This window comes from Onychostoma macrolepis, chromosome 04 (genome assembly GCF_012432095.1).
Source record: "Onychostoma macrolepis isolate SWU-2019 chromosome 04, ASM1243209v1, whole genome shotgun sequence".
In the NCBI taxonomy this organism is placed as follows: Eukaryota; Metazoa; Chordata; class Actinopteri; order Cypriniformes; family Cyprinidae; genus Onychostoma; species Onychostoma macrolepis.
Genome location: NC_081158.1, coordinates 31,055,159 through 31,070,815, shown reverse-complemented (window position 1 = coordinate 31,070,815; position 15,657 = coordinate 31,055,159). Strand labels below are relative to the sequence as shown.

The window sequence follows — 15,657 nt, the reverse complement described above, 5'->3', positions numbered from 1 at the left end:
CCCTTGTAACTGAGAAGCTAAACTTTTAAGTATTGCTCAAAATAAAATATAATCTTTCCAAACACTATTCCGAATGAAAAAGACTTTTATTTTGAAAAACGGTAAAACTCTCCACGGTACCCATAATGCGTCATTCAAGATGGTGGCCTCCTGATACGGCATGTGTATCAACAATTTCAAGCCATTGATAACGCATTTTATATTTTAAATCACGGGATATACATAATTTCTGTATTTGGTGGTGTGATAATACAACAAAATGAAGCTCAAAGCCAAGCCCCCGTCTCATAAATCAGAAAACACTTACCGCGTAAGTTTACAGAGCAACGCATGCTGGAAACTGCTGCTCATGCAGCTGACAAACATTACCATGTTTTATTTCATATACATATCGAAACGAACCTTTTTTTATATCTGTAATTTCAGTTTTAAAATGTTTAGTTGGACAAAGTTAAATACACTCGTAGTTTAAATGACTATGTTTATATGTCAAATATGTCTTCTGATGCATCGATCCTTTACCTTTATTAACCAGTTTGTCACGTTTTCTGAGAGGCTCGCAAAAGTAAACATTGATGTCATTCATCGCATTGACAGGACTGGAAGTTATGCAGAGGTATGAGTCTTGAAGATCACTTAGTATTTTCTATATCAGATAGCTTAACTATTTTATAGCAGCGTTGTATTATTATTATTATTCATGTGTATGTGGTGAATTCTGCTGCTTTATTTTCTCAGGAGGTAGAAACCTATTTTTATGAAGCCCTATTAAAATGGAAAGACCTGAATTTGACAGAACACTTCAGTAAGTAACATTTTTTGTGTCTGTTTAAAATGGCAATATATGTTATATATCACAAGGATATTTTACATACTGTGAATTTATTTAGTCTATATTGTCACTCTCTCTCAAGGTTTTAACAGTTATTATATAACATTATAATATATAACATCAATAGATAAAACCTTAAAAAACATTTTCATTACTTGAAATAAAATAAACATTAGTAAAAATATATTTAAAAACGTAAACTTATTTTATTTATGCTAGTTGCAAATTTTTATATTCATATAGTTTAACTTAAGGTACTAAAATAACTGTAACTGAACTGATGATAAACACATAAATATAAATAAATAAATGTTAAAAATATATAATAAAATTTACCAAAAAAAAAAAAAAACCCTCACACAAAAAAACAACAACAATTACTAAAATAAAAATGGAAAATATAAAAATGGAAAAAATCTTTTTTTTTAAATAATACTCTAATAGTATCTCAGTGCTACTAAAATAACAGGTTACTCTGACGTATGTTAATTTAATCTTCTTTTCTACAGAGAAGTTTTTTCAAGAGGTGTCAAGCAAGAGTCAGTCATTCAACATGCTGGTGTTTCACCAAAACGCTATCGTGGAGAGTTTGAAGACCTACCTGTCAGTGAAGAACATGGCTGTGCAGCCTCTTCTAGAGTGAGTTCCTCAGTCTATTCTTTGTAATAAACAGGCAAATGATATTATGTTAACCTCACTGTTACTTTCAGTCTCGTAGTTCAGCTGGCTCGTGATCTCCAGATGGACTTTTACCCTCACTTCTGCGACTTCTTCGTCATCATCACGTCTGTACTGGAAACACAAGACACTGAGGTGTTGGAATGGGCCTTCACGAGTCTGTCATATCTGTACAAATACCTGTGGAGGATGATGGTGAAGGATATGGACAAGATATACAGGTGAGAAGTACCAGATAGTATGAGTTACGTAGAATTAAATCCTAGCAGATTATTCTAGTTTAAATTCTTTTCTGTCAGACCTTTGAACCTCAAAAGGATATGCTTATTTCTGCCATGGAATAAAAATAGAAAAATTGTGACTTTTTATCTCACAGTTGCAACTCACAATTCAGACTTTTTCTCTCAGAATTGCATGTTTATGTTTCACAATTACAAGTTATAAACTGGTAATTGCGAGTTTATATCTCGCAATTCAGATTTTCTTTTCTCAGAATTGAATTACATTTCACAATTCTGTTTTTGTTGTTTACACCACAGAACAAAAAAATTAAAAAGGTAATTGTGATACATTTATTTTTCTTGTAATTGCAAGTTTATTTCTCACAATTCAGACTGATTTTTATTTCACAATTCTGAGTTTATATCTTGCAATTCTGAGTTCATGTCTCACAATTATGCCTTTTTTCCTCATAATTGGAAGGAAAGTCGTCACAATAATGGAAACGAGCTTCCATAAAAGTATGTTTACATTCATAATTTGTAGAATTATAATGATATAATTTCTCCCTCCTTTGCTTTTCTAATCCAGTCTTTACAGTAAACTTCTGGCACACAAGAAGGAACACATCCGCAACTTTGCTGCTGAGAGCTTCTCTTTTTTGATGAGAAAGGTGAGGTTTTAACATCTCAGGTTATTTTTTACCATGTCTTCTGTGTTATGTTGGTAAAGTCACCACTTCTCTCTCATGTCCCACAGGTGTCTGATTATGATGCTCTCTTCACACTCATGTTCTCCAACCTGTCTGAGAGCCCTCAGAAGGCCAGAGGAGCAGGTCAGCTGATCTTTGAGATGTGCCGAGGAGTCTGTAACATGTTCCACTCCTGTGCCACCAAGGTGAGATCACATCACTGAAAACCAAACACATCACACAATTAAGTGTGTCAGTGATTAACAGGACTGTTGTCATCAGGCTCTTCCAGTGGTGTTGCAGAAACTTGGCCCAGCAGCCGGTCAGGACATTGATTTACCTTGGGATTCAGTAAAAGAAACTCTGGATCACATGGCTGAGTCTTCAGCCAACTATGTTGACAAAGAGCACCTGCTGGTCCTGTGGGATGCCTTACAAGTAAGAAAACGTTTTTTTCATATCTCAAAATGAAGTTTGTCTGACAATCTGTATAATATTGACTTTGTTATCATTATTAATGTGATATGCAGTATTTAAGTGATTGTACCCATCCTAGATGCTGATTGGTCGCTGTTTCAGTCGTGTTAAAATATATGTTATAGTAACATCTTGTAATAGATGATACATTGGGCAGGTTGATTAATTGAAATTTTTTTTATTAATAATTGCAAATTATATGCAAAGAAATAGCTAAAATTAAATAAATGCTTATTTACATAATGTTTATATATGTATATAAAATTTACTTTTTATATGGATTAAAATCTAATCTAAATGTATATTAATGATTACATTTTAGTTATGTATGTAAGTGCAAATCTATTTATTATATATATATATGTATATATATATATATATGCATGCATGCATGTGTGAGTGTGTTTTATATATTCTTTAATATAATTAAAATCTAAATCAAAATAAATCTATCGATTATTACATTTTAGTTATGTTTGTACATGTAATTAGATTTTAATTAGATTTTATATAATTAAAATAAAATATTTTATATAGAAGTAAAGTTAGATTTTAATTATATTAAAATAGTTTACTTTTTTTTTTGTTTATTTATTCTTTTATGGTTTGCAGGTCTCTCTAAAAGAAATTCTTGGAAAGTTAGAGACAAGCAATGCTGATCAAGCTAATGAGCACCTGGAGAGGATTCTGTACATCTACCACACACTTGTGGAGCATCGCAAAGGAGCAAAGATAACAAAACCACAGTCTGTTTGTGAGGTATGTGTGCGTTTCTGAAGCACTCAAAATTGTGTTCTCATTGAGTTCTATTGCATCTCTGATAATCTCTTTCCCCTTTTTTTTTTTTGTAATATTTAGACACTTCTTCAGCTTGCTCAGGCACCAGGACTGTCCTACTCCTGCCACAGGCTGCTTTTACAAGTGGTCTCTGCTCTATTGATGGGGGAGAATCTGTCATTACCTGCAAGCAGCATCCATGAACTACTGAAAAAGGTTTGTTTAATGTTCACCTATACATATGGTTTTCCATCTGTTTCCCTGTTGACCTCATTTCCTCTCTGGTCCCTCACGTAGGTCTTCAATAGCAGCATGGACAGAGACCTCATATTATCATTTACCAAAGAGATGTTTGACATGAAACAGTTTGAGCAGGTCCGTATAAACTCTCATCAGCAGGATTACGTTCTTCAAGATCAACGTCCAGCCCTTTTAATGCTCCTGTGTGTTTCTCTAGTTGCTCTTACCCAGTTTGCTGCAGTATCTGGAGCAGCTCTTCTGCATGGAGGACTCTGTAAACCGACAGCTGGCTCTGGAGCTGCTGGTTGGTCTGATTTTGTCGAAAGCTCCACCCCCCACTGACGGCTCCATGGCTTTTGAGAAGTACCCATTGATCTTCACTGGACAGACTGTCAGGTAAGAGCTAGGCTTCTGTTCGGAAAAAACTACTCAATAAAACAAATTATACTTCATAGATGAATACACATAAATTCCAAATTCTGTTTTAGGTCAACTGGACCTGAAAGAGACCAGGCAGTCTCTGTTCCCCAGCAGATTCTTTCTCTCATAGACATCTCTGCCGATCAGCCGCTGTCTGATCTTTCCCATCCCTGGGCTGCACTGGTGCTGCTCCCACATGTCAGGTAAAGACTTAATTAATTACCCACAATCCTTTGGGTGTTACAGGGATAGTTCACCCTAAAATTCTGTCATCATTTACTCACCGTCAAGTTGTTCCAAACAGTTGCTGGTAGCCATTCACTTCCATAGTATGGAAAGAAATGCTTTCCTGCTTTCCTGTAGCTCAAATAGTAGAGCATGGCGCTAGCAACGCCAAGATCATGGGTTCGATTCCCAGGGAAAGCAAGAGCTGATAAAATGTAAAAACTGTAACTTGAATGCAATGTAAGTCGCTTTGGATAAAAGCGTCTGCCAAATGCATAAATGTAAAATGTAAATGGAAGTCAGTGGCTACCGGTAGCTGTTTGGTTACCAGCATTCTTCAAAATATCTTCTTTTGTGTTAAACAGAAGAAGGAAACTCATACAGGTTTGGAACGACTTGAGGGAGAGTAAATAATGACAGAATTTTCATTTTTTGGTGAACTATCCCTTTAAATAGCATACTGCATAAATTAATTTTGTATCCTCGGCCAATCAGTATTTTTATATAATCCCATTTTTATGATCATGCAGATGTAATTTTATAGTAACATTCACATTGTCATCACATTTATTTTTATACAATACTGATTGTTTCAAAGCAGTTACATTTACAGTAATAAAAAAAAGAAAATAACAGTATTAAAGTTCATCAATTATGAAGTGAATAGAATTTCATCTGTAAAAAGACAATAGTGTCATTATTCAACTCAGTTTAACTCAATGTTGATTCATTTTAGTTCAGTGAGTGTGCAAAGTTATGTATTTGGTCTTTTAATAGTCTTTTGCTGTATAGTTTGGTATTGGTGTAAATATGCAACAATTAAAATGTTTTGCAGACCGTTAGAAGCATCAAGCGTTATACCGGCCATCACTGCACTACTGAACAGATTACTGCAAGAGGTGTGCAATGAAACTCTGGGGAGAGGTCAGTCAAGTGTGTGTGTGATTGATAGCCTCAATCACATAGTTACAAGCTTTAATGTTCAATCTTTAACTTTGTGAGATGTAGTTTGTTCCTAATATGGCCTTCTGTCCCCTCAGGAGGGCTATTTGTAGCCCGACAGGCTCTAAGCACCCTGCTCAGCTTCAAGGAGACGGCAGCAGTAGAGTCGCTCCTGCCTGCAGAGTTGGTCAGAAACATCATCGAGTATGTGCTTCAGTAATTACATCTGAACATTCTAGAAAAATGGACCTTGCTTGTTAAATTAGGAACTTGTAGAAATACATTTTTGCTTACGTTCATTATAGGAAATTCCCCATGGATCTGTCAGCGCTGCTGTTAGGAGATCTGTACTACACCAGACTGGCACTCAATGGCTGCTCGGCTCAGCTGTCCCATGATTCTCTTCTGGAATTGTACCAGATACTACATTCCAATTTTTCTTCCAACATTTCCAAGGTGAGGTTAAGCCCAGTGAGGTTTGGTGTTGTTAAGTGGGAATAGGGTTCCCACAGTCCTGGAAAACCTGGAAATATGATTTCAGGCCTGGAAAATTTATATAAATTTATTAAATCTTTTAAGGTTATGGACTTTTAAGGTTTCTGCAGTCCTACATGTACAGCATCTCACAAAAGTGAGTACACCCCTCACATTTCGGCAATCATTTTAGTATATCTTTTGAAGGGACAATTCTATAGAAATGAAACTTAGATTATATTTTAGAGTAGTCAATGTGCAGCTTGTATAGCAGTACAGATTTACTTAACTTTACTTTTACTTAACATACAGCCATATTGTCAAGAAAGCTGGCAATAAAAGTGAGTACACCCTACATGAAAACAGCTATACGTCGTTTAACCATGCAAAGCCACATGTCCTATTCATCATGTTCATGTTTTTGTCTGCTTGACAGGACCATACAAATTTGTGTATCTTGTTTCAGAGCAGTTAAAATTTGGTGCTTTGAGTACAATTCTCTCATCCTGACCACTGGATGTTCAACATGGCACTTCATGGCAAAGAACTCTCTGAGGATTTGAGAATTAGAATTGTTGCTCTCCACAAAGATGGCCGAGGCTATAAGAAGTTCGGTAACACCCTGAAACTGAGTTACAGTACAGTGGCCAGTGTCATACAGAGGTTTTCCAAGACGGGTTTCACTCGGAACAGGCCTCGCAAGGGTTGATCAAAGAAGTTGAGTCCTTGTGCTGTGTGTCAGGTGCAGAAGCTGGCTTCAAAAAACAGATGCATGAGTGCTGCCAGCATTGCTTTAGAGGTTGTAGAAGTGGAAGGTCAGCTTGTCAGTGCTCAGACCATACGCCGCACACTGCAACAAGTCGGTTTGCATGGCCGTCGTCCCAGAAGGAAGCCTCTTCTGAAGCTGGCTCACAAAAAAGCCTGCAAACAGTTTGCTGAAGACAACTTGGCCAAGAGCATGAATTACTGGAACCATGTCCTGTGGTCTGATGAGTCTAAGGTAAACTTGTTTGGCTCAGATGGTGTCCAGCATGTGTGGTGACGCCCTGGTGAGGAGTACCAAGAAAATTGTATCTTGCCTACAGTCAAGCATGGTGGTGGTAGCATCATGGTCTGGGGCTGCATGAGTGCTGCTGGTACTGCGGAGCTGCGGTTCATTGAGGGAAACATGGATTCCAACATGTACTGTGACATTCTGAAGCAGAAGATGATGCCCTCCCTTCAGAAACTGGGCCGAATGGCAGTTTTCCAACATTATAACGACCCCAAACACACTGCCAAGATGACAACTGCCTTGCTGATGAAGCTGAAGGTGATGGAGTGGCCAAGTATGTCTCCAGACCTGAACCCTATTGAACACCTGTGGGGCATCCTCAAGCTGAAGGTGGAGAAGCACCATGTGTCTAACATCCATCAGCTCCGTGATGTCATTGTGGAGGAGTGGAAGAGGATGCCAGCAACAACCTGCGCAGCTCTGGTGAACTCCAAGCCCAGGAGGATTAAGGCAGTGCTAGATAACAATGGTGTCCCTACAAAATATTGACACTTTGGACACAGTTTTGACATGTTCACTTAGGGTGTACTCATTTTTGTTGCCAGTTATTTGGACAACAATGGCTATATGTTGAGTTATATTTAGAGGACAGTAAATACTTTACAAGCTGCACATTGACTACTCTAAAATATATCCAAGTTTCATTTGTGTAGTATTGTCCCTTGAGAAGATATACTAAAATTTTTGCTGAAATGTGAGGGGTGTACTCAATTTTGTGAGATACTGTATATATGTTATTTCTGTAACTATTTACAAAAATAATTTTATGTATATTTTAAAAAATCCTTAAACACAAATGACTATAAAAATCATGGGAAAACCTTGGAAATTCTTTACTTGGAACATGAACCCTGATGTTATAAAACTGCAGATTTTACAAGTTTTTACAAGTTTCTTTTTGTCCTCCACAGATTCGTTTGCTGACCCTCAGAATTATGTCAAATTTTGAGGCTGATCTTCCGAAACCACCAGAGGTAACATTAATGAGATTTTCCAACAGCAATGGCTGTAAAAAGCACATGCATTTGTCATTTCATGTCATGTCTTGTTTAGGGAGAGGAGAGCTCAAATGCGCAGACGGTGTTCGCCGTGTGTCTGCAGGCAGAGCAGGTCCCGGCCACAGTGCAGGACTACAGGGAGAAACTGCTACACCTTCGTAAACTCCGTCATGACCTGGTGCAGCCCTGTCTGCCCAAGGGACCTTTCCATGAGGTAGCTAATGCCTTTTACTCCATATCAAATATTGAATTATTTTTGAAAATCATGGTTAAGGATGCTTTTGTGTTTAACAGGTTCCTCTTCGTTATCTTATTGCAATGCTGTTTGTCAATTTCCGACCTCTCTGGGATGCAGTTATTGATCTGTTGGTGTAAGTATCATGCTAATGGCCATTGCTTGTTTTATTTTTGATCTTCTGCCTTTAAATCCTCATATCCTCACCCTGTGTCTCCAAGAATATTCTCTGTTTCTCTATTATTTCTGCCTTGGTTTAATATGCTTTCATTTGCTCAGGACCCACGCTAAAGAAATGGACAACAAGTCTTTCTGGAAGGTCTATTATGAACATCTAGAGATGGTTGCTGGTCTAGCTGGTGAGTTTTCATTGAGTTGTTGACCTGTTAGACCTTCCCTCTAGTCTTCACTTTAAAGATGCTGGAATATTTATTCTCAGAGGAAGAGCTTCAGGCAGATGATGATGAAGATGATGATGAGGAGGGAGGCAGTGAACAACATCAAGCCGCAAAGCAGCTTCGAGGTCCAGGGACCAGTGTGATTGAAAGCGGGGATGTGGGAGTTTTGTTTCTGGAACTGCTGGACCTTGTGCTGAATCCCACTGAGCGGACAGACTTCACAAACTTCCGCGGCCTGCTTTGGCGAGTAATGGCCCAGTTTCCTGACAGAGTGGAGCCACGCAGTAGAGAGCTCAGCCCATTACTGCTGCGCTTCATCAGGTGTGTATGAGCTTTGTGTCATCAACCTCTATTTGTCTTTTTAGAAAGTTCTCCATAACAGCCTTTTCTCTGCCTTCACAGTAATGAGTTCTACCCAGCTGACCTGCAGGATGGCTCCCACACAGGACCTCATAAAGAAGAACAGCTCCTCATCAGAGCAGGAAATGGGTGAAGAGGTAGATGCTGACATGGAAGAAAAGGAAGAAGATTCCAAACAACCCAAGAAGAAGATCCCTAGAAAAGCAGCAGCCAAGTAAGAGATGATCTTATCGTCTAACATTCATCTTTGTGTTCTAGTTACGTACTTGCACAGACTAGATATGCATGCCTAATATACCAGAACAGTCAGCATTCATTTGTTTCTTGTCAACATATGTACTTATTTTGTTACAGGCAGCTCATTGCACACTTGAAGGTCTTTTCCAAATTCTCCAACCCAAAAGCTTTATATATGGAGGCAAAACTAATTGAACTGTACACCCAAGTATGATTTCCCATCTTTATGTGAAAGATTATTTTGCTTATTAATGGCCGTCTGAGACTAATTTTTTCTCTAATCCACAGCTTCTGTGCCATAAAGACCAACAAATCCAGAAAATAGCACTGGACTGTTTGATGACATACAAAGACCCAAACATTCTGCCTTACAAGTAAGTCTTATAACACAAAGCACAAAATACACTGTCCCTTCTCTTCTTACTTTCCACATTAGTTTTTTTTCTGTAATAATGTTGTATTATACAGTAATTAGGTCAGATTATGAATAGAATGCTTTATATCCAGAGCAGAGTCTGATGGTATCTTCCCCCAGACTTCTTTGGTTACCTTACTAACTTTCACTGCTGAGATACCGGAATGTACCAATTGCCTCAGGAAGTCTTTTAGTCTATTATGTTATTCATTTCACATCTTTGGGTTACTTTGAGCCACTTTTGTCATTTGACGCAGGGAAAAAATAACTAGAGGCAACTCTTGCTAATCTAATTTTAAGCCTGTTATCAGGGCTTTTCTTCAACCTCAAACTTGCTGTAGGGATGCTTTAAACAGGTTTTAAACATTTTGTTGTTATGTGGATTTTTTATTATTTATATTTGGGGGTTTATTAATATGATGGCTTACAGCAATACTTTGAGAGCTTTTTTAAACATTGCTGCAGTGGCGGTGTTCCCCAGGGCTTTGTTTTAGGTCCATAATAATTGTCTATTTGTCACTGTTTACAGAGAGAATCTGGAGAGACTTCTGGATGACAAGCACTTTAAAGATGAGATTATCCATTTCAACATCTCAGAAGAAGGAACCGTGGTACTTCAGTCGCACAGACCCCAACTCATTCCCATGCTTATGAGGTGTGTGTTTAGATGCACAATGCATATTAATGATGTTATTGCTCTATCATCCACTGTTGTTTCTTCTCTGAATGTTACTGTTATGTGCCTGCAGTTAGTAGTTATTTATATATTCTTTCAGGATACTGTATGGGCGGATGTGCCCTAGGGTTGGTAATAGGTTTCAGGGTAAGGCGAACACAGCTTCACGTTCCTCCATAGTGCTGCGCTTCCTGGCAGGCTGTCAGCCAGAGGAGTTGGGCATGTTTATAGATCTTCTGCTGGAGCCTGTTTGTCATCATGCTGAAGGTACTGATTTGAATTTAGGCTTTTTACAATGATTACATCCTAACATACGCCTTAAGTACGCTTATTTTGCAATTAATTAGAAAATAAATTATTTGGACCATTTATGAACCTTATTTAATAATGAGGACCATCTTCACAATATAGGATATTTATAAATTTACTTCTTTTTAATGAGACAAGCTAAACCAACAGAATCTGTTTTACTCATTTTACTTTTTCAAAAAAGATCAGATAGATAAAAAGCAAATGCATTTAAAGATGCATCAACATACCACAGAAAATGGATAATTTGTTGCTTGCAGGATCGTGTCTGGCTGCGGTAGAACAAGCTGTAGCCGAGACGAACCTGTCTGCTGTTCTCCCTCTGGGTCGCCAACACAGCCTGCTCAACACCATAGAAATGCTCATCCATAAAATGGGCCATCTCATCCACATCTACCTGCCCAAAGTTCTGCAGATCCTGCTGTGCATCACTGCCTCAGTGTCATTTATACTGGATCACAGAGAGCAGGTCAGCCGAATGCAGAAACTGTCCTTATTTATCCTTTTAACTATATATGCAAACCAAAATATTGGGCTTAATTGATTTTGAAATATTTCTGGAATTCCTCTTCAAAGTTAACAATAAGAGGGACAGCAAATTTACAGATTTAGAATTTTTATTTTTTATTTTTTATTGTGATGTTTAGATCTATTTTTGGGGTGCTGATCTTAGGCTTTTTGATGTTCCTCTAGCTCAAGCCCGGTTGCATCAATCCTCTGAAGAACTTGCGGCGTCTGGGGATTCTGCGCATACAAGACTTCTTTGATGACTTTGAGTCTTACAGCTTCACTGCAGATGAGCTGGACGCAGTGTTTCAAGCTGTGGTGTGGCCTAAGGTTTGTGTATAAGAGAGCAAACTGTCTGGATAACTTAAGTAACCTTAAGCCATCAAAGAGAAGAAAAAGTGTGGCTCATTGTAATTTAAAGAAGTTTCGCACTTTCAAAAGAGGCTTGGAAACTTCAAGTCATTTTTTATTACCAGACAGTCTTTGACAATGATTTTGAGATTCTGAATATTTAAATAAGGACTGGAGTCAGTAACCCAGCTGACCCGGTTGTGTTTTGTTCATTAGATTTGTCTTCTTCCCACTGAAAGCCCGTATTCACCAACGCCCCTTCTAAAAGTCATCCGTGTGTGGAGCCAAAATCCTAGGTGAGTTCATTAACCACAGGTTTGTGGACTCGACACAATGGTACCCTAAAGGAATAATTTTTTCTTTAGAACTGCTTTATAGCTGGATATAATTTGTTCCTAAATTGTTGAACTTTGTAACATCTGACATTAAACTGAATCAAATCAACACTGAACTGACTTAACCTGAATAATGTGAGTTGTCTTGAAAGTGAAGTCACATTGCTATTTTCCTGTTTATTTTTGTGAAGCTGCTTTGAAACTATATAAATAAATGTGACTTGACTTGAATAATAAAAGTGTTAACACAATTTGTGATGCCGTTGTTATCCTATTTTATTACTGATTTGAAATGTTTTAGCAATGCAGTCTGATTATAATATAAATGTTGTCTTTTCTCCCTGTCAGGTATTTTCCTTTGCTTGCTAAGCAGAGAACAGGCCACCCTGAGTGTGATGTCCTGCGCAATGTATTTGCTCTGTTATCCTCCAAAAACGTGTCTGCCATCACGACGGCCATGGTGATGGATATAGCCGAGAGCTTGCTGACCACTCCAGACTATGAGCCCAAGGAGAATGAATCAGATCTGATTGTGAACAACTGTGTGATCCCTGAACCCGATCAGAGCTGTGACGTATCAGGTAGCCATCAGGAGTGTTGATGATTATGCTAGAGGACTCACTGTTATTTGTACATTTGACATCTCGGTTTCTCTTCTCCGGGTAGATTCTTTGACTATCGGCTGCCGTCTGCTCCTTCCTCACATCCCAGCACTGCTGCAGTACCTCAGCACAGTCGTGCGTAACTCTGAACGCCTCAAGAAGAAGAAATTCAGAGCTCAAGTCAGCAAAGAGCTCAACATCCTCTCAAAGTATGTCCATGTAAATCTATTTATACACAGAGGCACCTTAAAGGGCCATTCACCCCAAGAACTATAACCATAAATGTTTAATAATCATTCTTTTTCTATGACAATTACGAATTCCACATAATAATAACGACACAGGAACTATATCATTGGAATCACTTTCGGAACGTTATTTTCAAATCTAAATCCACTGACTTTATAGAACTCGAACATTTAATATATAGTTATCATTCTTGGTGTGAACAGGTCTCAATTGGTACTTCAGTAGTTCTCAACTGTTTTTTGAAAAGATCTGCAGCCCAGTTTGGCCCACCGAGTTGAGAACTTGTGCTATATCATATGCTGTGAAGTAAAATATACAAACAAATGATTGATTTAATGGTTTTAATTCTGTTCCAGGATCAGTAGATTTGTGACTGAAAAAGAACAGAGTTCAACACTCATTGGTTTGCTTCTGCCTTACCTTCCCAAACTCAAAACTGCTCAGGTACATTCTTCATGTCCGAAAATAATGTACACTACCGGTCAAATGTTTGGAATAATGCATTTATTTGAACAAATATACAGTAAAAACAGTAATATTGTATATTATTATTATTATTATTATTACAATTTAAATAACCGTTTTCTCTGTAAATATATGTAATAATAGAATTTATTCCTTTGATTCAAAGCTGAATTTTCAGCATCATTTCTCCAGTCTTCAGTGTCACATGATCCTTCAGAAATCCTTCTAATATGCTGATTTGCTGCTCAAGAAACATTTCTCATTATCATCAATGTTGAAAACTACGGAGCCCTTTAAGGGACATAGTGGTGGGAAAAATTCGGGGTGGGAGAAAAAATATTGTTCAAATGGTTTGCGTTCCCTCGCAAAACTTTGCGTTCTCTCCATTTGAGTTCAAACAAATTCTTCCTGTTTACTTTACAGCTTGCAGTCGTTGCAGATCGTATGTTCACAATGGAGCGGTTCATAGAGTTTTATTTTGAACTTGGATAAATTAATAAGTCAGTGCTTAGTTCAAGGCACGGTTCTGGGACATAATAAAACGCTTAATGTTTTAAAATAGTGACATTGGAGGACCAAATTCGATAATAATAAAAGCTGATAAAATTATTAGGCTAATATTAATAATATTACTAAGCAGAGTAGCCCAGCATATGAACGCAACGCCCTGCACATAAGCTTTTTCTCCCCCATAAAACGCTTAAGGTAGGCTAATGACTGAAAACAGTGATTTTAAAAATACCAAATCCATTGCATTCATATTCTGGGCTATTCTGCTTTATTAATAGTAATATTATTAATAAGGTTATTAATATAAGCCTAATCATTTTATTAGTATTTATTATTATCGAATTTGGTCCTCCTGTCACTGAATTAATACTTTAAACCACATTAAAGCGTTTTAGAATGTCCCAAAACTGTGCCTTGAACTAACCACTGATTGTATTTCTTTATATTGAGTCCAAGTTCAAAATAAAAACTTTATGAACCGCTCCATTGTGAACATATAAGCTGACTGAACCTTTCATTGGCCTACCTTAAGCATTTTCTATGGGGAAGAAAAGGCTTAACGTGCAGGGCGTTGTGTTCATATTCTGAACATATGTTCATATTCTGCTTTATTAATAGTAATATTATTAATAAGGTTATTAATGTTAGCCTAATAATTTTTATCAGGATTTATTATTATCGAATTTGGTCCTCCAATGTCACTGATTTAAAACATTAAGCCACATTAAGCGTTTTATGTCCCAAAACCGTGCCTTGAAATAAGCACTGACTGTATTACTTAATTGAGTCCAAGTTCAAAATAAAACTCTATGAACCGCTCCATTGTGAACATATGAGCTGTAACCACTGCAAGCTGTAAAGTAAACAGGAAGAGTTTGTCTGAACTCAAATGGTTTTGCGAGAGAACGTTTACATTTTAAAATATGTTCAAATGAAAAAAATTCATTATTTCACAATATTACTGCTTTTCCTTTATTTTTAATCAAATAAATTCCGACTTATTGAGCAAAAATTAAACCAACTAGTGTATATTATTACATTACTGTATTATATCTGTCAAATCATTTTATTTTATGGATATTTCCTTTTTCTTTCAGGAAACAGAGCTGGATATCCTGGGTACGGTGAAGAACCTGCTGAGACAGTGTTCAGAGCCCAACATGTTCCTCAAGCCTCTCAGCAAGCTTTTGTCCATCATCCACAACAGACTTTCACGTCAGGCTCTGTGTGAAGTGTTTCAGGTCAGTTTCTGCATTTCTATCCACTTTAACACCACTTTAGTGGCTTTTTTAAAATACTACCTGACTGACCATATCTCTTTCCGCAGACTCTGTCAGACATGGAAGCTGAACTGAAGTACATCACAGACGTTGTGATTCAGGTAATGGTCCATTGAGGCCAATCAGAAACAGATTTAGTTTTATTTCTTCCAATCATGTTCGTGTTTGACCGGCTCTCATTTCTTCCCCAGCTCAACGCGTTTGATAGCCGCCATTTGGACGAGATTCACTTTGACGTGCGTCTCGTAGCGTTCCAGAAGGTCACCAAGCACGTTAAAGAGATGAGCACTCTGGATATGAGATACCTGACTGCTATCATGCACAACTGTTTCCATTCTCTAGAGGTGAACCGTTTTTGTGATGCTACTGTTACTGTTACCCTCTAAATGTCTTTTTCTGTGTCTTTTTGCTTCTTGACCTGCATTCATTTTTGAATGCTTTTGGTGTGTTTCTGAGACAGATCGGTGACATGTCTCTGGCAGACAGCGCCACCATGTGTTTGTCAGCCGTAATAACGCAGCTCTCTGAAGTTGGATGCCCTGAGGCAGAATACAAGGAGATTGTGCAATACATGATACTGGATGCAATACGAAAGGGTTTGAAGAGCAAGACTGAGGTAACCAGTAACACATTAGCTTACATTAGTACATCACTGCTGTATATTTCACATTTATTTATTTATTTATTTATTTTTTCCACAG

General features: G+C 37.6%; 1 protein-coding gene and 1 non-coding gene across 2 annotated transcripts in view; both read left to right on the top strand.

Moving 5' to 3' along the window:
* Nucleotides 1–133: 133 nt before the first annotated feature.
* Nucleotides 134–15,657, top strand: part of utp20 (UTP20 small subunit processome component) — a 29,062-nt gene continuing 13,538 nt past the window's right edge. The window contains 37 exon segments of the mRNA XM_058773125.1: nt 134–310; nt 536–616; nt 739–805; nt 1,342–1,471; nt 1,543–1,731; nt 2,321–2,402; nt 2,489–2,626; nt 2,703–2,858; nt 3,510–3,656; nt 3,756–3,890; nt 3,972–4,049; nt 4,132–4,310; nt 4,403–4,537; nt 5,395–5,483; nt 5,600–5,705; nt 5,807–5,957; nt 7,941–8,003; nt 8,083–8,241; nt 8,322–8,398; nt 8,542–8,621; nt 8,702–8,981; nt 9,063–9,090; nt 9,092–9,234; nt 9,375–9,465; nt 9,546–9,631; nt 10,202–10,327; nt 10,449–10,615; nt 10,918–11,126; nt 11,351–11,494; nt 11,732–11,811; nt 12,199–12,431; nt 12,517–12,661; nt 13,058–13,145; nt 14,774–14,917; nt 15,004–15,057; nt 15,148–15,300; nt 15,417–15,572. Of these exon segments, the coding sequence (XP_058629108.1) occupies nt 260–310; nt 536–616; nt 739–805; nt 1,342–1,471; nt 1,543–1,731; nt 2,321–2,402; nt 2,489–2,626; nt 2,703–2,858; nt 3,510–3,656; nt 3,756–3,890; nt 3,972–4,049; nt 4,132–4,310; nt 4,403–4,537; nt 5,395–5,483; nt 5,600–5,705; nt 5,807–5,957; nt 7,941–8,003; nt 8,083–8,241; nt 8,322–8,398; nt 8,542–8,621; nt 8,702–8,981; nt 9,063–9,090; nt 9,092–9,234; nt 9,375–9,465; nt 9,546–9,631; nt 10,202–10,327; nt 10,449–10,615; nt 10,918–11,126; nt 11,351–11,494; nt 11,732–11,811; nt 12,199–12,431; nt 12,517–12,661; nt 13,058–13,145; nt 14,774–14,917; nt 15,004–15,057; nt 15,148–15,300; nt 15,417–15,572 (4,620 nt within the window). The 5' untranslated portion in view covers nt 134–259.
* trnaa-agc (transfer RNA alanine (anticodon AGC)) lies at nt 4,686–4,760 on the top strand. Its single transcript has one exon. It is a non-coding gene; the product is annotated as a tRNA-Ala (tRNA).